General features: G+C 40.5%; 1 protein-coding gene across 1 annotated transcript; it reads right to left on the bottom strand.

Moving 5' to 3' along the window:
• Nucleotides 1-1,104: 1,104 nt before the first annotated feature.
• On the bottom strand, nt 1,105-23,452 carry prpf18 (PRP18 pre-mRNA processing factor 18 homolog (yeast)). The gene is made up of 10 exons (XM_084334819.1): nt 23,270-23,452; nt 21,733-21,810; nt 17,090-17,191; nt 14,662-14,775; nt 14,044-14,190; nt 10,035-10,103; nt 9,258-9,398; nt 8,697-8,768; nt 7,088-7,243; nt 1,105-2,849 (listed from the first exon to the last, which is right to left on the bottom strand). The coding sequence occupies exons 1-10, from the start codon at nt 23,333-23,335 to the stop codon at nt 2,769-2,771; spliced, it is 1,026 nt and encodes a 341-aa protein (XP_084190945.1). The 5' UTR covers nt 23,336-23,452; the 3' UTR covers nt 1,105-2,768.
• Nucleotides 23,453-23,988: the final 536 nt, after the last annotated feature.

The raw sequence follows: 23,988 nt of genomic DNA, 5'->3' as shown, positions 1-23,988 counted from the left end.
ACGGAATAGCGTGCAGACCAAGCATTTCCGGTCACTTCCGGTTTTGGCAACTCGCCGATCGGCCACCAGGTGGCGGTATTGAAGCGTTGGAGAGTTGAGCGGAGATCTACAGCACCAGTCAAGCAAGTCTCCGTGGGTGAAATGTGAATACCATTGAAATATTGATCTCAATGACGTGGTAATCAGTCATTGGCAGACAACGCATGGCGGAGAATGACGTGTTAATCAGTCATTGGCGGGAGATGGGTTAAGGTCCCTCGAGTTTGCTCGAGAACAGGGTAAATCTGCATTTTGCTGTGATGCCCCTTAGCTCATGGAATTAACTTTAATCAAGTTGTACATGTTTTAATTAGGGCTGTCAAAATTAATGCTTTAACTTGAGATTAATTTAAATTAATTAAAGCATTAAAATAAATTAATCTAGATTAATCTATGGAGTGAATAATCGTCAACGTTCTGAACTTTCAGCAGTATATTAGCTTGTTCTTTTTTGCATCAACTCATGCACCTTTTTGAAAATCATCTGACATGAAGATGGAACACATTTTTGTTAATATGATTTATATTACTATTAAAATACTATTAAAATAGTATTTGAATCTAAATATACTTTCTTTGTGTTGATTTTACATTAATTCCATGATTTTACTCAAGTAAATATCTGTTACAAGCTTCGGTCTTAAATCGAAAAATGCTATTTTTATTTAAATTGTGATATTAATTAGTTAAACCATTTCTATCTATTGACAGCACTAGTTTTAATTGATTGTTATCCTTACTTGCCTTATGATTTTATGCCTTTTGTTTTTTTTGTTAACTCTGTATGTACTCGACTTGACTGTAAATGAGGGAAACCTCAGTTGCCTTTTGAGATTAAATAGGTTTTAACTAAGGTTTGAAATTAAATTAAGTTTTGTATATTTTTTTTACCTCCACTGTATTATTCTCCATCACCACTGTAAAATAAACCTGGTTACCGCTGGAAGCAGCCTACAAGCATCCTTTCTGCTGCTTCTGCCTGGTCCCCCTACAGTCCCCCTCTGCCCCTCAGTGTCTGGATTGGAACAATACTCTTGCTTTCAAAACAAAATCAATTCAGAGTCGTCAGGATTGAGATCTTTATACGGTTCACATACAAGTCTTTTTCATTTAGTATAATAATCGAAACTGCCATGATACTCGGTGTCAAAAAAGGCTGTTTAATAAATGAAATTGCATTTCTGATGCAGAAACTCATGAACCAGTTCAACACACAAGTGGAAGTAAATCTCTGTAATCACAAAAACATACTTCTTTTGTGTTTGAGCCGTTTTACAAGTTGAGCATAATAAAAACATGTGTAATAAAACATACACGTTGGACAACCCCTGACAGAGGACGTTTTGCTTGAGAGTGTTTTTTTTTTAAAGGTACAACATTATATACATACGTACAAACATACATATAATACATGACTACATATAACCGCACAATACCTAAAATAAATGAAAAATAAAGTAGACAAAAATCAAATTAAAATAAAAAATTCAAATAGTAATAATAATCAAAGAAAATTGCATTGTTCCTATACAGGTTGTCACTTGCCAATAAAAATAAATCTTTATAAAGGTTATGTTCAACATCTGCCTACAGTACCTACTGCAAATTTAAACCCTGCCTTTATTTTCTATCAAACAAATTGTTGCAACTTCTTATATTTACAAATAGAGCATCTCTAAATACACATTAGGGAGATCAAACGTTCTGCAATCAAATCAAATGGGAGCTCCGCCCACAATGGTATTCAGAACGGTATTCCATTTTTGGGCCACTTCCCTCACAAAATTCTGAATTTCCCCAAGGGGATCAATAAAGGAATATCTTATCTTATTTTATTTTAAATCCCAGACGATACTTTAAATTGGTAAAACAAACAACGACTCAAATGGTAGCCAATCCCTATGTGCACACAATGGCGTTTGTCGGTTTATGATTTGTTGGAGAAATGCCTGTCAAAATGGTGTCAGCATTCTTTATTAAAATGGCTACGGCCCTTAAATAGGAGCCGACAACGAGGTTTTTGCATCTAAATGTTGCCCAGAGTCTTGACTACAACCGTGTGAATTCAGATTATTCTTTCCGTTTGGGACTTTTGCGTTTTTAACCAAAAGGCGATGGGTGTCATTAGGAATTCAAAGTGGTGCGAGCATCCTCGCTATTTACAATCCTCTCTGAGGCTCAAGGAACTGTTTTCCATGGTCGATTATAACAGATTATAGCCGCAGCGGATCAAGTGATTACGGGAAGTTACCCAAACGTTGCAGCTAATGCTAGCTATAGTGACAGTGGCTAGCGTTAGCTGCAACATTTAGTAGCTGACATTAGCTCTAATTTTGTGTAGTTCATGTTAGCGCCAACGCTAGCCAACAGCAAAAGAGGCTGTTAGACGCATTGCATTGTGGGACAGATTAGGAGAACTGAGTGACATCATAACATGGCAACAGGGATGGTGGAACCCCCTGGTGTCCTTGAAAGAAGGGTTTCAGCTAAAAGAGTTTGAAGTTCTCACTGCATTTTTGGCTGGTTAGAAAAAGATACTGTACTAAGAGAATGGGTATTCTGATCATATGTGGTGGAATTCACTATCTCCAAATTATGATCTTTCCAAACCTCATAGACAGTAATACGCTGTTACTGAATCCTGAATTTCCTCAAGGGGATCAATAAAGGAATATCTTATTCTGTGCTAAATATAGGTAAAGATGTTTCTGATTTGCATTGGTGTTCAGTTATAGGGCGTTGTACTCTACACATTTCGATGGGTCAGTTGAGAAGTGTTTCTGGCAGATGGTCATAAGCCTCTTCAGTCCCTGTAGGAAGACGTGATATGAATTGATTAAAAGAAAAACACACAGTACTTGTGCCCTAATATTTTAGACTCAATGTAAGATAGTTAGTGTCATCATATTACAGTATACAGTACAAAACGTACTACTAGTCTACTAGGAAATCCACCCCTAAAAACTGATTTTGCATTATGCTGTTCCAATGATCTTGGACAGTCTTGGACACAAGCTGGAAATCAAAGCATCAAGACTTGAATCTGTGACATCATCAAGTGACACTTTTGAATCACAAAATGTACCCATATCATATCCCAGTAAAATCATGTCATAGTATCCTAAGAGTTAAATCACTATGGTTACTGTCATAGTGTCCTAGGAGTTAACCTCTTAAGCCCTGGCCCTATTTTCTGAAAATCCGCCTAAAAATACATACCTAAGTAAATGGAAGATTGCTTCACTTCTACAAGGTTTGCATGTTCTTGGTATCTATGGATCTCATGGAATGTATTCCCAGTGTCAGAAACATTGTGTCTGTTACTAGGCTTGAGTAAATTGTAATGAACCAAAGGAGAATATATACATTTTTTTTAATCTTTTACGGTGAATAACACAATGCTAAAATTTACCAGACATGAAAAATGTAGCTCATTCGGCGCCTCCTTGAGATCACGTGTACAAAAAATCGAAGCAAATGAATAAAGGGAAGATGATTAAACAGAAGGTTTTGTAGATACAGTACTGAATTCTGCCATCCAGACATATGCTATTTGAAATATGATTATAGAATATAGAATATCAGGCCTATAAATGACCTTATTATGGCCAAGTGGCACATCTATGGATCGGGCCAAATCTCCCCTTTCTAATGGCAGAGTTCAATCTGGATTTAGTATCACCAGGCCTGCAGCAGAAACCGTGAATGAAATCTGCTGCAAGTACAGTTACTTTTTTATAATGTAAATGTCTCCACCATTTTTTTTATCAGATTGCAACGCCGGTTTTTGCTAGACATTCACAGAAAGGTAGAGAAACTAACTGCATTCTAATTTATGGCAATAACGTTCAGGTTTGTTCCCACCGTGAGATATGATCCCGAAAATAAAAGAGAAAAGAAATACTGAAAAATAAGTCAGATGATTGACAGGGGCTGGCGTGAGCTGGGAAGTGTAGTTTTTTTATTTGAAAGCCCATCGAAAGCCCTGGGTCTCTTCTCTCAAAAGACTACTCAAGTTCTGCGCCAAATCCTTGAGTCAATCCTCGCCTTTTTCCGACACTTAAAACCATTGGTAAACAAACGTAGTGCTGAAAATATACACTTTGACTGCTGTTGACAGGATTGGGGTCTTTACTCTTGGATACATTTGAAAAGAAAACACAACATTAATTCATACATTCTGTAGAGATGGATTTATGGCATGTCATTGTCGGTCCGGTACCACTCAGGCTTAAGAGGTTAAATCACTATGGTTATGGTCATATCGTCCTAGGAGTTAAATCACTATGGTTACTGTCATATCATCCTAGGAGCTGTTCCATTATTCACAGTCTATGGAGCAGCTCCAGGATTAATCTCTCGATTACATCATCGCTCAAGTCTTGTCTCTCTGGTGCTCAGCTTAAGGAGAGACTTCACAAATTAAAACTGAGCTGTACAGTACTATAGAAATAATATGTGTGAATTATATTTCCGGGTGTATTTTCCTTTTAAACTGACACAAAAGAAAACCAAATGCTTTTACAAACAATATGTAGACTAGTGAAAAAGTATTGAAAGATTATAGAAATGTCAAATATGGAGATGTAGAATAATAGACCTCTATTCTTAACGCTCTAGTCTAAAACCTACATAGACAAAGGTTCGTCTTTGAGTCAGTATCAAAAAAAATTATGATTCAGGGGAACCTACTTTATTTCATCAGACATTACCGTTGTGTGACCATACAATATTTGACATAAAAAAAAAAGTCAAACGCCCAGTCAAAGAAACCTTGTGTTTTGTTGAATAACGGTAGGAATGTTCCATTGGTCCTCCAAGCCAGCATGAACACTTAAGGTAACTAACTTGCATTCAGCGTTTCGTTCAGCGTTTCTCTGATTGGCCACACGCCCACGTGACCGCGCTAGCACGCCCCCTTATACGCGCCCTGCCGCTCTGTGTTGCAGCGCGCGGCAGAGCGGCAGAGGCGCTCGCCTCGTCAATACGCTCGTTCGGCGTGAGCCTCCAACGAGTGACGCGTCTCTCTTCTGACCAATCAGTGGTCTGCATTGTTTCACGTGACTTTTCTGGTCACATGCGACCACTGATTGGCCGCGCATGCGCATGAGGCTCCCCCAGGTGCTCTGAGATGCCACGCAGGTGCTCGTTTACACGCTACGCCCCTGGTTAATGCCATATTAGCAGCTGGTTAGCTGGTTAATACTATAACGCCTAACTAAGCAAGATGGACGCTGCAGGCGATCACTGCTATGCCAATTCAGCCGCGCCGCCGCAGGCTGCCAACGTGGCTGCCAACGTACAAGCCAGCACAGAGGTAAGGGGTGTCGTTAATGCATTTTATTACCTGCTGTGCTGTAGGCCAAATCAGAGGTACAGTAAAAGCACAGGTACAGTAAGGTACAGTAGGTTAATTGATTAACTACATTACCTGCTGTGCTGTAGGCCAAAGCAGAGGTACAGTAAAAGCACAGGTACAGTAGGTTACATGTTTCATTGATTAACTACATTACCTGCTGTGCTGTAGGCCAAAGCAGAGGTACAGTAAAAGCACAGGTACAGTAAGGTACAGTAGGTTACATGTTTGATTGATTAACTACATTACCTGCTGTAGGCCAAAGCAGAGGTACAGTAAAAGCACAGGTACAGTAGGTTACATGTTTGATTGATTAACTACATTACCTGCTGTGCTGTAGGCCAAAGCATTTTTTTTTGGAACAAATGTTTTTTATTTTCTCTTTTTTTACATGAAACGAGACAAACAATACAGTAACAGTAATAATCAACAATTATTTGTAAATAGAAGAAAAGGGAGTTTTTCATTGTTCAAGAGTGGATATATGTTGCAATCTGTTAAATAAAGTTTTCATTCATTCATTCATTCATTGTCCTTGTGTTACATAAAACCCATCTGTGGCCTCGTGCAGAGGAAGGTGGTAAATACATGTTAAGATATTCGAAATCGTCACAGCAGTATACGGTAGTTTGTTTATACTTCAGAAGTATGATATTTAAACATGGTCCCCAAAATGAATGGAAGCGAATGAGGAGCCTGACACCTGGGAGGAATGGGGGTGTTGCAGCGTTGGGGATGTTTAAAAAATATAATTTAATATATAATATAATAATTTGTGCTTCACCTAAAAATTGTCAGCAGCCTCCACTGATGTACAGTGATTCAAACCCCCTCAATGTGCAGTTTCTGACAGCTGTGCTGTGTTGTCACGAGAAATGACGTTATGAATAAAAACGCGAAATAACATTATATAACGTTGCGTTATATAACGTTACAATGTACAGTTTCTAGTTAATCAGTCAGCAGCCTCCACTGATGTACAGTGATTCAAACCCCCTCAATGGGCAGTTTCTGACAGCTGTGCTGTGTTGTCACGCGAAATAACGTTATGAATAAAAACGCGAAATAACATTATATAACGTTGCGTTATATAACGTTACAATGTACAGTTTCTGACAGCTGGGCTGTGTTGTCACGCGAAATAACGTTATGAGCGAATCTGGTAGTTGTTTTGATAAATATGTTGTGTATTCTAGCGATTCGAACATAACATTACATTTCCGCATTTCCACGAGGGACCTCTGCCGCGCTGCAACACACAGACACACAGAGGGGCAGGCGGCGATAAGGGGGTGTGCTAGCGCGCGGTCACGTGGGCGTCGTGGCCAATCAGAGAAACGCTGAACGCAAGTTAGTTACCTTAAGTGTTCACGCTCCCAGCCCATGTGACCATTTCTAGCATTTCAATTGGCTATAGGCTAAAAGCTCAATGAGAGATACTCAGGGGATTTCCAACCTGCATTCGGAAGACAGAAAAATATAAACTAGATGTTTCAAGATTTTTGTAAATTCGTAGCCAAACTTCTGCCCTCCGCCAAACAGCTGTGAGTGACAGAGAGATACTTTTAATTGAGGTGGAAAGAAGATAATCTCCAGATTCAGATATAATTCAGCCTGAAGCTTTATCACAAACGTTTGCAAAACATGTCTCGGCTTTAGAGGGTTACCCACATGTTCACAGGATCAACTAACCTGGATGTATTTCCTCTGGGTCTCGTCATTGAGGACGTGGGCCACGTGTTTGGAGAAGATCTTCTCTCGTCCCGTACGGGCGTGGATACCCACCATGGTCACACCGATGGGCCAGGGGGCATTACCTATGGCCATCTGGAGATATGCATCGTTTGCCTGGAATAAAAACACCCAGCATCCCTCATTTTATGATCGTGAAACACTGGTGTTCAAAGAGAAAACGAGGCAAATAGTTGGGTAGAGACTGGGGCGACTTTTCAGTGGCACCAACAAGCACTTTTAGTGATTAAAGAAAACCGAGCACCCTCAAAAAACACTTGAGTTCAGTTGAAACGGTGAGTACTCGAGTAATCCATTACTCACACCCATCCCTATAAGAGACTCTGACGCAGGGCTCGAGACTAACGATGTCCCGTCGTCCCGGGGACGATCAAATATTGATTTGGGACGAACAGAAATATTTTTTGGGACGCAAACGGGACGAGAGGATTTTATTTTTTTCACAGGAAATGTCAATTAGCCGACTGTCAGTGCGCGCATATATATATATGAATTATTCTACGTTAATAAAACATACCTGGTGATCAACTACAGTTTGCTGTAAACATTATGATATGTGTGTAGCATTCTGATAACGACGGCTGCAGCGGGAGCTGGCTCATGCTGGATTTGCGAATAGCATGCAGCTGCAGAGCCGCAGAGCCAGGGGCGCTTTCAGGTCCGGTCACAGGCCCGCTCAACAGCGCCCCCCACCCAACGGCTGAATTGCCAATGGCTGAATTGGAGTATTGCACAGTGCACAGTGCAATACTCCAATTCAGCCATTGGGTGGGGGGCGCTGTTGAGCGGGCCTGTGACCGGACCTGAAAGCGCCCCTGGCTCTGTGGCTCTGCAGTTGCATACTATTGGGATTCGTTGGAAGCAGCACAGAGGCTCGACTCGGGACTTATTTTATTTTAGCAGCAGTTATCAATATCGACCAGGAGGACAGCGCAATCTAAGGGACATGTTTCATTACTAGTCAAGTGTCATTACTTTAGTTATCAAAGGTGGAATCTCTGGACACAATGACATTGTATAGTTTAAAGCTAAACTACGTTTTTCTTTCTTGTTATCTTTATTTATCTCTAACATTTTCAACCATAAACACATTTGTAATAACAAAAAAAACTAAAACGAAATAAAATACAAATACATTTAAATATATTTTCCTATGGAAGGAATAATCAACATGGCTCCAATTGGTTGACTATAACAGGACCGTGACCAAATATCCCTATACTAGCACCTTGTTAAACACTTTTTTATATATATATATATATATTTATTTATTTTTAATCATAATTATTCTTGTGAAATCTTTCCACCTGGGAGCCTTTTGACTAAATCAATTTATTCTCCCCTTCTCTGAATGGTGTTTCTTATGGCAATAACAACTATAGACAACAAAACCAAAGTAAAGAAACGACATTTGATTGTTGGGACGGTTACATTCACTTTGGGACGGTTAAAATTGTATTTCGGGACGGTTCTGGGACGGTGGTGAAAAAAGTTAGTCTGGAGCCCTGCTCTGACGACCTCAATACGAGACAATGATGAACTCACTTACCTTGACGTATTCTCTCTCCAACATGTACTTGATGATGTCTGTGATTGATTCTTTGATGTCAGCTGGTAAACTCTATATCAAATTAAAAAAATACAAAAAATAGCATTGAAATTAGAACTTAAAAATTATGTGGTTAATACAACAGATGACATATATCATGCCAGTTAAGGTACCTTGAGTATACTGCACCTTGTGTATACTGTTATATATATATTCAGATTCAAATTCTTTATAATTCTATATTTATTTAAACGTATAATATAACCGTTAGGGCATACAGACCCTCATCTGCACCTTTGTTTACACTGTTCATTTTTCTCATATTTTTATATTCAGATTAAATTGTATTGCCTATATTTATGTATTTCTGCTATTACCCTGCCCATACCTGTACCTCCCCTCCCCTGCTATAACACCAGAATTTCCCCAAGGGGATCAATAAAGGAATATCTTATCTTATCTCGATACACAAAAGTGTGCAAATATGACACGTTGAGTCCTGATCCTGAATGTTCCAGCATGAGCTCATTTCCCAACAGGGCTGGCGTCTGTAGACGTTACCTTCTTCCTCAGCTTCCTGAAGAGGGGCTTGAGGTAGGTCTCCGTCTGCGACTGGGTGGCGCTGGCCAGCTTGCCCTGGACACTGCGTTTCACATGGTCCGCTCTGGTGTTCAGGGCTTTGGCCCAGACGCCCAGAAGAAACTAGAAGAGACCAGAAAACATCAAACAACAATATCCTGTAGTCCAAAAAGATATTTAAAAAATCTACCATTGCAAAATATTCATTTGAAATATTTCACTATTTGTGTCATATCTTGGTCACCAAGACAAATAGTTATACATAAGAAATGTGGGTTGGGTACCGACCTCTTTTAAGGGTATCGACCGAATTACATCAGTAGTACCGATTCAGGCTAGATAAATCGGTACCAAATTTCATATACATACATGTTTGGTCTCTTGGGTCTTTGGAAAGACCAGGCGAGGTCAGAGGAGTTTGATCATATTTACTGAGGGTGGCCAGATCATTTTGATATTTAAAAACATAATACATGATCATGCAATTTATTTTGTGTGATGTGTTACAACAATAAATAACTAAATGTAATAATAAATAACAATGTTGAAATTGAGAAGTTGTTTTCTTACAACTGAAATTAAATGTTTTGTTATTACAGAGAGAGTTAAGTACCTAAATCATTAGATAAACTAAAGGTTCTATAGTTTAAAAAAGAAAAAATGTCACATGATTTGGAAAAACACAACAACATGATGGATGTACATTATCCAACAGCACCCTCTAGCTGCAGAAGCAGAACATGACAGGCCCAGTCTTACCCTCAAAACCTTGTGAATGACATCCTGGTCTCCGCTGTCATCTCCTGTTCCCAGAGTCTCACGGAGGACCTATGGGGAAGAGGTTTCAGCATCAGAAATGAGTAGAACTGGAACATTAACTTAAGACTTTTATTAATGAGCTAGTCAACAAGCATAAAGTAACTCAGCACATAATTCCACTGCCTATACCCTAGGCCAGGGGTGGCCAACCTTTTTTGAACCAAGATCTACTTTTTTATTTACCACCTAGCCCGAGAGCTACCAGCCAAAATTGTATATTGTAAGCAGTCATTTGAGGCTTTATAAAAGCAGCATAATGAACACAAATCTGTCAGTGCCGAGTCCGACCTCATCTTAAATAACAAGCAGCATTGCTTGTTGTAGTTAACAAGGAGAGGAAGAGTTGATTTAGCAAAATTATTTTTTTTATGTATCAAATTTTATTAATCAAGATCTACTTGAAATCAGCCCGCGATCTACCTGTCGATCGCGATCGACTGGTTGGGCACCACTGCCCTAGGCTGTGTTACCCACACTTTACAAACTTTGAACTCTGTTGCCTACTAAATTTATACCTACCTACTAGGGCTGCCTTAAATACTTTGAAGCTTCGTTCGATGGCACAAGCTTCGAACATTAAAAAAAAAATCGAAGTTATATAAAAAAAAATAAAAAATATACATGTGTGTGTGTGTGTGTGTGTGTGTGTGTGTGTGTGTGTGTGCATGGGGCCATTGGGTGGGGCCGGGGGACAAATACACTGGAGGAAAGTAACCCAGCTCAGCACTGCCCAAATTATATCATCACTATTGCCTGTTTGAAGGATATCATCCTCAAATACATATACACCTACATGCCTTGTAGAATTCCACACATAAGAAAGAAAGATACTGGGATGAATAAACAAAATAGGAAATAAAATTTAGATAAGGTGCTACTGAGATGTTTTGGTGAGTTCTTTGTTTTTTTGTGGAAGTTGCCCTTCTTAAAAATGCATGAACATTAGTGATAATTGGTCTGTAGTGGAGTCTACAAGGTCTACATTGCCGGACCATGTAGAATCCGGACCTTGTAGACTGACATAATTCTGTGCATAGTTTAGTCTACACAGGCCATATTTCAAATAATCAAAATCTTACTTCATTCATCTTAAACATTCTTGATTTGGGGGATTGGTAGTTCCCATGAAATCTGAAGTTGTTCAAACGACAACAGCGATCCACCTTGAATTAAATCACACAGCCGAGTGAAACCTTGTTGGCTCAGTCACGAAAGGGGCTACTTAATTAATTAATCCAACCCACTTCATTTATAGAGCACATTTAAAAACAACAAAGTTTATGAAAGTGCTGTACAAGTCCCACAACATAAGATAAAAAAAAAAAAAAAAAAAAAATCGAAGCTTCGAATTAAAATCGAAGCTCGGCCCCGAAGCTTCGATTGCCAAAAAAAGCTTCGAAGGTCAGCCCTACTACCTACTGCTTTCACTGTCTACAACTGCCCTACACTGTAATAATAATAATCATAACTACCTACCCCACAGTCTATCCATATAACTCTGTATGATAGCATGTAAAATAGCACTGTATATACCGTATATATACATTTATATATTTATATTTACCGCATATATATATATGTCTGAATATACCTGCATATAATCCTTCTATATACCTACTTATACACCTGCATATAACCCATACAACTCTGCATGATAGCATGTACAATAATGCTGTATATATGAATTTATTCTTACCGTGTATATATATATATATATATATATATACACATCTGTCTGTACATATCTACATATAATCCTTTTTAAATATCTGTAGATACTATATCTATATCTGTACATATCCCTTACCTAATCTTATTAGTTACACTGCTGGCCAGTATGACTTACTACCAGTGTCTTTATACCTGTATCACTGTACATATTAATGCTACAACTCTGTACATCTGATTAGCACTATTACTCAGTAGTACTACCAGGGCTGTACGTAAACTTTTTTTGCACATAGCACTGGTGCTACAGAGGTTGATAGTTTTGTAGCACTGGCCAAAATCTTGTAGCACAAGTATAAAACGTGTTATATTTGTAACAGTCACAAATGTGCCTATTGTATTTGTGTTATTTAGTTGCAGTCAGGGAACAAACTTAACTTTTTGACTTACCAGCCATTTGGCTGGTAGATTTAAAAAAGGCAGATTTTTTACCAGCCAAAAATTATAAATTGCTTTTTAGTATATCGCCATGTGTTATTATTACTATAATACTCTCATATGCTATTTTCAATTAATATCATAAACAACATAAGGAATATTAGCATAATTTTGAGTGGACTGAAGGAATGAGTCAGCGTTAATAGTTTTAAATGCAAATAATTTATTGAAACATAGAAGTGGGGTCGGTTGGGACACACACACACACACACAATGGGGGACCCTGATGTAAACAAGACGAAAGTCTTTCTCTGGTCTGCATCCCCTTAACAATTGTGTGTATTGAGCCGTACTGTATTGTACCCATTCTGCAATCTGTTAAATAAAGTTTTCATTCATTCACACTGTTTCAACTCACCACCCCCGCATCATATTGTAGTCTAGTCTGTCTTCAAACTTCCACTCCTCTCGACACACACACACACACGCCCTTTCCCCAGTCCACACTGTCTCTAATTCTCTATGGCTCTGCCTCTGATCAGGATTAGCTTGTTAGCTTATGCTAATGTAACGTTCATTTCGGGCGATGTGGGCATAAAGGAATGGCGACGATGCAAAGCGTGTTAGATGCATTTGACCCGTTGTGAGAAAAAAAAACACCACAGACTTATTTCGGATCGCAAAATAGCCGCAGTCTGCTGTGCAGCTCCGCTCCGCTCGGCTGAGAGCAGAAGGCAGAAGCACGGTCTGGGGCGGATATGACATCACGGAGTTGCTATGGGTTTTTTCAAAATAAGAGTATCATATGAACCTGACTGTTGCTAACTGCCGGAGCCCAGATATATCATGACTGGAACTGCGCTTAGGCGGAAATGAGACCTGTGACAGGATTTTCAAAATAAGAGTATCAATATGAACCGAATGCCTATCGCACCAGTGCTACTGAAGTAAATCCATTCATCGCACAGACCGTGTTGCTGTAGCACGTGCGATATATATGTCGCACTGTACAGCCCTGAGTACTACTTTACATATTTTATACCCAGTTTAATTGGATTGGGAGGGCGAGACATCATCAGCTTCCTGGTGCCCCCCAGCCACAATGTAGCTCTGCTGCCATGTAGGCGTGGAGCACCCGCGGGAGGTACTGTACTTGTGTTGTATGATGACAATAGATTTTCTTTCTTTTTTTTATTATCTTTCCCCCCCCCCCCTTCTTTTCCGTTTTTCTCCCATTCCAATGTTAGTCGTTATGCCAATTCCCAATCCCCTTCCTGGTTGTTGCGCACTCTACCCCCTACCGTCGGTCCGGGAGGGCGGAGACTATCACATGCTTCCTCCGACACATGTGTAGCCAGCCCACCACTTCTTTTCACCTGGCAGCGCAGACTCTCACTGGGAGAGTGTAACGTGTGGAAGGTCACACTACCTCTCCCAGATCCTTCCCTTGCTGTGCAGGCGCCCCGACCGAACAGTAGGAGTCGCTGTTTACAACGACCAGGACCCACCCTCGCCGGGTTTCCCACCCGCTAACACTGCCAATTGTGTTAGTATGGACGGTCGGCCAACCCGGAAGCACCACAGCTGGATTCGATCCCACTGTCTCTGTGACGCTTAGTCCGCTGTGCTACCCGCCCGCCCGATGACAATAGATTTGAATCTAAGCTAATCTTGAATCAAATCGAATCCCTGAAAACTTTTATTTGAGTGGCTCGGGCTACAAAATTAACAGGAAGTTAATGATGCAGGGGAATCAAAATAAAAGTATGTTAACTGGAGTTGTTTGATTAACAATCTCTTTCTAATAAGAGGTTTCCTCCCCACAGACCCTGCCCACGGTTACCTCCAGATCCTTGATGGTGGTGTTCTCCTCGTGGACTTTGAGGTCGTGCTGCGTGTCCACCTCTCCGTTCTCTGTCACGCCCACGACCTCATTCAGGTACTGCTGGTCGATCTTGTCCATGGCAGCTTTCAGGTCGTTCCTCAGTCCCTGAGCACAGAGGAGCACAGGAGCAAATAGCATCAGAACAGTGTCTGAAAGGACATTCTTATTACATATTCTTATTTAAATAATAATTAATCAAATTAATAATTAATTAATTAATTAACATAAGAGATTACAAATAAATGGCATCAATATTGATTTCAGGTTAGAATTAAGATAAAATATGATATTCCTTTATTCGGTGGAAATTCTGTGTTATAGCAGAATGGGGGAGGGAGGGGCTACAGGTATGGGCAGGGTAATAGTAGAAACACATAAATATCGGCAATACAATTATAATAAAATTTGATCTGAATATAAAAATATGAGAAGAAATAAACAATGTAAAACAATATAATTAACTCCGAATATAAATATACAAGAAAAATAAACGGTGTAAACAAAGGTGCAGATGAGGGTCTGTATTCAGTCTTCAGTATATGAAACTAAATCCTTCTGCGACAGAAGCTACCATACCTTGTTCACTTCTGGGGCCAGAATCTCAATCTTCCGGAGTCTCTGGAAGGCATCGTAGTCATTCTCTCCATAAATCCGGATGGGTTCTCCTCGTTCCCTCAGCCGCCGGATCACCTAGACAACCATGGCGATGACAAGAAGACACATTTAACATTCTTATTCATAGGTACCAGTCTAATGCCTAATTTATACTCGGACGTCAAAGTGGTTGCGAAGGTTGCGGCGAGCCTGCCGAGCTCCTGCAAGCCTACCGGCAAGGTGTACATGCAGCTGGCCAAAGATTTTACTGCACGTCAAACGTGAGCTGACGTGGACAGTGCAGAACTGTGATTGGCCGCTGCCCTGGGCTGGGCCGTGTACGTTTACCTCTGACATAGTTCCTTATTTACCATTTATCATCTCAGGAGCTCAGTCGGAGCTTCCATTATCAATCGTGATTAACTACATTACAAACACGGACCAAATTGAAGAAAGACTGGCCGAGGAAGTCCGAAAATATAGACTTTTGTACAACACATCACAGCATAGCCACCTAGTGGTTTGACATGTACTGCAACCAACCAATTTAACTGACATGGAAGTATGTCGGTCTAGCACCCACACCAGTGGCGTAACTCTGTTGCTAGTGGTGCGGGGGACAGATTAGGGGACGTGGTCAGTGACGTCGCAGGGGGGGGGGGGGCTACCTAATTTTTTTTTTCTAATACCAGGTGTGCAATATGCATTTTCCCAGGCGGTGGCGCCTCTTGTAAGAGGTGGTCATCGTGGAGCCAGGGCTTGTCCGGCTCCACGTCCGCTAATTTAATATAATGATAGTGAAATTTTTTTAACTCTGTCAAAATAAACGAGCTGCATAGGCATAATAAACTGTAAGCGACATATACATGTTTGCACTGTCTTTTTTCTATTATAAAGTGCCTCTGCAGAGAGAGAGAGAGGTAGATAGATAGATAGAGAGAGAGAGAGAAGACATGCCGACATGGCGGACATCTGTGCTCTACTGAGCGCACCTTTCTAGTCTAGAGAGAGAGCGCTGATTCTCCGTAGCTGAGCAGGGTTGCATTTTGTCAACACAAGTTGGAACCCTGGAGGAAGCGATATAAGGAAACGAATTGCCAATAAATGTGAAGTTATCTTTGAACCTGTTGTCAAGCGTCTTCAATATATACCCCCCCCCCCCTCCTCACTAATGGAACTGGTGTTGCAGAGTCACGTTAGTTAGTTAGGTAGACACTGTAGTTTAGCGTTAGCTAACTACACCGACGCTAGTAGCAGGTGCAGTGTTATCGGTGGTGCTGGTGCTAGCAACGTTAATGTTGTCAACATTAATGTTGTCACCTGTTTTTCTTAATTTTGAGGGGGGACCCGGGGGAGCTACGCGAAATAGTAAAATATCAGAGCACAATCAAAAACGCGATTGCAGGGTTTTCTTGTAGGCTAAAGAACGGGTTAAGTAAGACCTCATGGGCGTCTCATGTTACAAACTTGACCTCGTGAGCAGAGCGCATCTCATTTACATTTAAAGGTTCATTGTTTGTAAACATTACGAACGGACACGTGACACACACACACACACACAGTTTCAACTCACCACCCCATGTCAAATGTCCACTCGCGTTGAATGCAACTACTTTATCTTCTGCGACTTGAACACAGTTGCGTTATTACCTCGCGTTGCCATGTCAACACGCGAGAGTCACCTGTTGCGATAAACCCATATTTTAAGTATGAGTCCTGTTTATTAAAAGAAGCTTTATATGTCGTAGGCTCCTCTTCTGGCTCATCAGTTGGTATTTCCCCGTTGCAAAGAAGCTATCAAAGACGTTTTTTTTGTTTTTTTTAACACATTTTTGCAAGCGTTCGCTCGCAACTACGTTGCTTGCAGTCGACTGACCTGTGATGGCAGGTAGTGCCACCAGGTATAATGTTCGGGCGGAACTCTTGTTCCTAACAATAGTTCCGTGGGTGAATTATGTACAATTAACAATAACTACAATTACTACATGTACGCTATTATTATGCAAAGACGAGTACTGTAGCGAGTCACAGTGCTGGCCGCACGGTCGCCGCGGTCGCGTGCATGTATTATCTTTGGACGGTAAAAATGTGGGGGGGACAATAAGTGCATTCTGAAATCATGCGGGGGACTTTTCCCGGGGACTTCTCATAGTTACGCCCCTGACCCACACGCAAAATATCGGCCAACGTTGAAGCATAACTCGGCCTTAACTTAGATGCGGAATGTGACTGTTCGACTCACCTCCTGCCGTGACAGGATGTGGAATGTGATTGGCTGACTCACCTCCTGCCGTGACAGGATGTGGAATGTGATTGGCTGACTCACCGCCTGCCATGACAGGATGTGGAATGTGATTGGCTGACTCACCTCCTGCCGTGACAGGATGTGAAATGCGATTGGCTGACTCACCTCCTGCCGTGACAGTGTCATTGGCAGCTTCTCTTCTGTAAGCTCCAGCTCCAACACCGGAGTGGACTTGGACGGTTCCTCCTTGTATACTTTCTTATGAGTCTTCAGGACAAAATGGAGGGAAGGGAGAAATACTTTGGTCAGAACTTCACTATGATGAAGATACATTACGGAGTGTCAGGTTTTCCCTGAGCAGTTCATGTTCAGGTTGAGGATTGTGGAAAGATCAGTGATAATGTGCCTTTATTATTATTTTTTATTCTATTAATTAATCAAGTTCTGAAGTGTGTACGGAGCAAACTGAGACCACTGGCACATCAACTCGGCACTCACCTGCGTTGCTCTAGCCTCAAATGGCCTGGTGAGACACTAAAGCACGGCTCTAGTATTATTGTGAAATGAAACCAAGAGTTAAGGTTGTATTGTTCACATTCAAGTCCTTATCGGATTCACCTGTGGCGGTTTCATACAAAAAAAACTAAAACAAGCATTCAAATAACGTCATCACAAAAGGCAAATAACAAATCGAAACATTCGTAATATGGCATCTCACGGCTGACAAAAGGGAGAAAATAAAACATCACCTGCAGCTTTAACCATGTGCAAAAATAGTGTCCATTCTATTTGCAGTATGAAACACTGCAACAGCTGGATCATGCTTTCAGAGGCACATGCATCTCAGCACTTCTAGATTGTGTTTCTGAAAAGGAGCACAATCTAAAAGAATGAAAAATAAAAATTGCTAACGAAAAGCCTTCAAAATGCACAAAGGTTTCAAAATTCCTCGTTCAAATAAAAGATGCTGCGTTTTAGAAAGAGCTTAGCTTAATGAATGGGACATCCCTGCGCTGAACGTAGAGTAGAAATGCTGTTTTCCACAAAACTACTGTTGTAAGACGATGTGAAACCAGTGGCACAGGGGGGGCGCTGCACAGGGGGGGCGCTGCACTGCGGGCGACCCTGCATTCTAACATCTGTGATGAAATGCATGTGTGTGGGGGACTGTGTGTATGTGTAACTAGGAGGGATATGAGGACTGTATGTGTAACTAGGAGGGATATGAGGACTGTATGTGTAACTAGGAGGGATATGAGGACTGTGTGTATGTGTAACTAGGAGGGATATGAGGACTGTATGTGTAACTAGGAGGGATATGAGGACTGTGTGTATGTGTAACTAGGAGGGATATGAGGACTGTGTATGTGTAACTAGGAGGGATATGAGGACTGTATGTGTAACTAGGAGGGATATGAGGACTGCGTGTATGTGTAACTAGGAGGGATATGAGGCAGCGTTTCCGTTAGCCGGTAATTACCGGTATTTGACCGGCAAAATCTGTTGAAGTCCGACATATTTAATCTCTCCGGTCTTAATGTCCGGTGAAAATAATTCCCTGAGTCTAAGCACAATTTGATTATTTGAATTGTATTAAAATAGGCTAAAATTAAATAGCCTATGCGATGAACGAAACAATCATTACATGATTTGTTTCATCGTTGCTTCTAATAATGACAACGACGTTGTCAGCGAGAGCTTAGTACTGGGTGTGCGAACTTTTGTGAAGCTGCAGAGCCGGAGCAACAGCAGCACAATGCAGTACTCCAGCAGTACTCCAATTCAGCCATTTTCAATTCAATGTTGGGTGGGGGGCGCTGTTGTGCGGTTCCCAGAAAAGAGCCAATAACAGCTGAATCTGCTGCTCTGCAGCGCCATACTCTCGCAAATAAGTCATTGGGAGGTGGAGAGAGAGAGAGTCGTCACGCAGACCCACGATAATGTTGCCGTCTCTCTCTGCCAAATTTCTCAGTTCTTCGCTTGATATAATTAATACAAATGTCCAATATAACGGAATTCGTTAGCTCATAAAAATGTGATTATAACAGACTGTTGTTTATTAATGTCCACAGACACCTATTTGATTTAAAGACGGCAGCAGCATGAGTCTCGGGACTTATTTTATTTGGAATATAATGACTTTATACGCAAAAGTAGCCTAGTTTTAAGTAAAAATATTATAAATATACATGCCTTGATGATGTCATTCTTTTGTTTTGTTGTCATTCTTTTGCCTATCAATTGTTTTTAAGCTCAATAAACTCTGACCGGAATGTCTCTCATTTGACCGGTAGATTGAAATCTACCGGACACTGAGGCCGGCAACAATTTTTTCTAACGGAAACCCTGATATGAGGACTGTGTATGTGTAACTAGGAGGGATATGCGGTAGGGCTGCACGATTTTGGGAAATAATCTAATTGCGATTATTCTGACAGATATTGCGATTTGCGATGCGATTATAACATATTTTAAAAAAAAATTACAAGAAGAATGTTGCTGCTTTCTGTAGTCGGGTCCCAACTGCAAAATTACTGTATTACCCTGTATTATACACTTTTACTATCATGTAGACTATTCTGCTTTGTGTTTACATGTGATGTATTGTATACATGCACATTTATTATGTTCTTGTGTGATGTATCGCACATTTTATTGCTGTGTGATGTATTGCAAATGTTATTGCCGTCATCTTGGCCAGGTCTACCTTGCAAAGGAGATCGTGTATCTCAATGGGACTTCCTGGTTAAATATAAAAAAAAAAAAAAAAAAATGTTTTTTTTTTTATTGCAGGCTTGGCGATTTGATAATTGCATCATTCCAAATCGCGATTTCGATTAAAAAACGATTGTATGATAATATGCGGACTGTGTGTATGTGTAACTACTAGGAGGGATATGAGGACTGTGTGTGTATGTAACTAGGAGGGATATGAGGACTGTGTGTATGTGTAACTAGGAGGGATATGAGGACTGTCTGTGTGTATGTAACTAGGAGGGATATGAGGACTGTGTGTAAGTAACTAGGAGGGATATGAGGACTGTGTGTATGTGTACTAGGAGGGATATGAGGACTGTCTGTGTGTATGTAACTAGGAGGGATATGAGGACTGTCTGTGTGTAAGTAACTAGGAGGGATATGAGGACTGTGTGTATGTGTAACTAGGAGGGATATGAGGACTGTCTGTGTGTATGTAACTAGGAGGGATATGAGGACTGTGTGTAAGTAACTAGGAGGGATATGAGGACTGTGTGTATGTGTACTAGGAGGGATATGAGAACTGTGTGTATGTGTAACTACTAGGAGGAATATGCAAAAAGACTCATTTCAATTTGACGCCTGCTTTCACAGACTTTTGCGCAACACACAAAGCACAGCCTGACAACTATGTTTGTAAAAAAAAAAAAAAAAAAAAGATAATAAATAAATATGTAACAAGCGAACAGAGAAAATGATTGTTCCAATAACTCATGCTGAAGTCCACACTACGGCTGTGTCCCAACTTGGTTTTGTGACTTCCTTTCCTTGTACCCTCTCCTTGTAGACGACTGGCCATTGACAAGCTTCTGAAGTAATTTCTAGAGCTCACTTGGTGGTCAGTAGAGGAACTTGGCCGGCATACATGTTGGGGAAACTAGTTGTGGCTGGTGGGTGAAAACTCTGCAGTATTAAAATACACAAGTCTGTAAAGCTAATAAATAATCTTACCAGACACAAGCAGGATTACCCAGCAGATAGCTTGTGCCAATTTCCCCAAACTGCTCACCAAGAACTGAATGATGCCATGGTCAACAACATAGCTTTAACGCTACTTTAGTGCTCATACCTCTATAGGGGTTCATGAAGGGTCAACCACTTGGGGGACCTGTAGTCAGTTCAATCTGAAAAATCTTAAATGGATTAAATGTGTAAGTGGATTGTCCCACTTTTACAAAAAGCCTATTTGGTTTGTTTTTTCAGTCCATCCAGAAAGCACTCAGATCTGGGTTTAATTTTGGTTTTGGAGATATTGGAAGCGAACAATGTTAACACATGTATGCATCTATGCTAGTAAGACGTTTAAGAGTTTTAAGAGACATGCTTGGTGCTTGGCGATTGGTATAGGGAACAAAGCCTTGTATACTGATGATGACCCACGGAAACTGACCTATCTCAAACCCCACCCTCTTGTCTTGATCCTCCAATCGGGATCAAGAAAAGAGGGCAGGGCTTGAGATTTGACTGATCCTGATCTCCTATAGAGGTATGTATGTGTGTGTGTGTGTGTGCATGCTCATAGGCAAAAATGTTCTACGAAAATTAAATAGCACCCCAAATATGAGAAAATAAAGATAGTCGTTTCCAACCATGATGTTAAGCCTTCCTAACAAGTCTTTGGTGACTAGTGCACCAAGAAAAAGGTACCAAGGAAGGGGAAGTTCTTTTGAATTTTTTTTGGAACACAGTCTATTACGGCATCATGATTCCATCATGCATCCTGTTGGGCTACCTCCAACCTGCCGTCCCATACCTGTCTCTCAGAAGTCTCTTTTTCAACCTACAGGGCAGCAGACGCAGGTCAGGGAGAGACAGAGCGGTCAGCACAGACACACAAGACTGTTCCAACACCTGATCCGTCCCTTAAAGCTTCCTTTGCATAGTGACGGGAACAGACCGAGCTACATGTTACAGTGCTATGGCTTAAAGAAGGATTTTGGATGACTGCCTTCCATGAGGTAAGAGAGAGAAGGGAAGAGAGTTAGGCAGAAGATGAATGCTATCTCTGTGTTGTTTTATCTTTAGAAATGGGTAATAAAAATGTTGCCTACCATATATCCACATCTTTTGTAATATTCCTCTTCCTCCTTCTGGGCGAGATCGGCTCTCTTGAAGTATCTCTTTGAATCCTGTGAATAAACAGATGCGTTATCTTGTATTCCACCTTGTGCCAAATTCTAGGTCCATATGTGGCAATAGCTATCGAGTGCCAAATATTCACCTATCCAACGAGCGTGGGCTACTAGTTATGATGAACATACACACAGTACTAGGGGTGGGAATCACCAGTTTCATCATGATACGATACGATATCGATTCTTTGGACAACGATACGATATTTGCCGATATCACAAAGTCTCTCACGATACAATACGATACGATTAGATTCAGGTGCCTGCGATCGATATGAGCTGATATCATATGCCCACTTAACACAATCAGTTATGAGACTCGCCACAGGATTTTCAAAATAAGAGTATCGATATGAATCGATCTTATTACATCGCATCGATCCGATTCGATCGTTGATAATTACATCGATGTATCGATCTGGATCGATGTATCGTCCCACCCCTACACAGTACCATGCAACCTTGACGCCTAGATAATATAAGTGATGGGGCATACAGACCCCCATCTGCACCTTTGTTTACACTGTTAATTTTTCTCATTTTTATATATAATTTGATTGTCTATTATGTGTTTCTACTATTTACCCTGTGCATACCTGTATCTCCCCTCCCCCATGCTGCTATCACACCCGAATTTCCCCAAGGGGATCAATAAAGGAATATCTGATCTTAACTTTTGTAGCACTGGATGTGAGGTTAGATATGATATAAGAGATTTGACATGGCTAACAATATCATTTCACAACAATTAGCAAGTTGCAAATTAATTGTAAAATATATTGCCATTTCAGTTGTCATGATCTCACAAAAGGTGAGCAGCAATCTAGAATTCAGTTAGTTAGTTACTTGGTAGGGAAACCCACCCTAAAAAGTTTCACATAGAACTGTTAGCTATTATCTCGGGACAGTTTGTTCTAGATTGTGAAAAAAAAATTGTTTCTTCCTAAGCTAAAAACAATCACTCGACAACAATCATCATGATAAGTTGACCAATGCGTCTGCACGCGACATGGACACATTTTTGGAGTTCATAAATATTATTATGAAATAGCCTAAAGCTTATTTTTAAGTAAAGGGTCAAACAAACACACAATGCTCACAAAGTTATCCTAGAGCTAGTTTCAACAGTTTTTGAGTGTTTGCTTTGATTCTAGCTATGAGAGTTGTTCATGTTCACAAATATCGACTGTGAAACTGTTGAAGCTCGTTTAAAAATAACGTTACATGTTATTTGTAGCTAGCGTGGACGCTACCAAACAGAGCTAGCTTAGATACAATTGCTTCCTAGCAGCTACGTTTGGTCATCCAATATAAATAGACCACCGCAATAACATCAACATTCACCCCCCCCCCCCCCCCCCCCATCAAGAGCTCCATGTAACGCGGAAATGCAGTAGTCTATAATAGTGCTAGGCTAGCTAGCTAACGTAAACATGCGGCCTAAATAGTCTCTCACGTCCACAAGTTGTTTATCCTCAATAAGCTTTCTCTTCCTCACGATCTCAGCTTTGAGTATATCCATTCCAGCAATTACAATTCCGTCTTTAATTTTAAGAATTAAGTCGCCTGTGAAATAGATAGTTGCAACGTCGACTGGAAAGCTCAGCTCAGCACAACACACCAGACCAGAGTACCAGAGTGTTCTAGACCAGTGTTTCCTTTGCGATTGACCCGGACGTTATGGGGAGTATGATAGGAATTTCGAAATAAAAGCTCAGATTTCATACTAAATATAAAGGTTTCAATGACAAATAGACACTATCCTATCGACCATCACTTTGTATCGGGTTTATTTTTGTGAATCTAATTGTATTGTGTTACCACCACCGGAAAATACATAGGCATTGTATAGAATAGAATAGAAATACTTGTATTATCCCGAGGGAAATTTGACTGATTGATTTATTGGAAACTTTATTAACAGATTGCAGAATGGGTACAGTACAGTACAGCTCAATACATACAATTGTTAAGGGGATGCAGACCAGAGAAAGACTTTTGTCTTTTTTACATCAGGGTCCCCCATTTTCAATTCATCATAACATATATGACATACACGACATACAGATAGACAGTACTGCTACATCTATACATTTATGACATACCAGATTTGCAAATACAGTAGTGTTTGTGATACAAAAATAGTCCAGAAAAGAGAGTATATACATTTGACGT

The sequence above is a fragment of the Notolepis coatsorum genome (genome assembly GCF_963971535.1).
Source record: "Notolepis coatsorum genome assembly, chromosome: 18".
Classification (NCBI taxonomy): Eukaryota; Metazoa; Chordata; class Actinopteri; order Aulopiformes; family Paralepididae; genus Notolepis; species Notolepis coatsorum.
The sequence above is the reverse complement of the archived record's forward strand: the minus strand, read 5'-3'. Positions and strand labels throughout refer to the sequence as shown.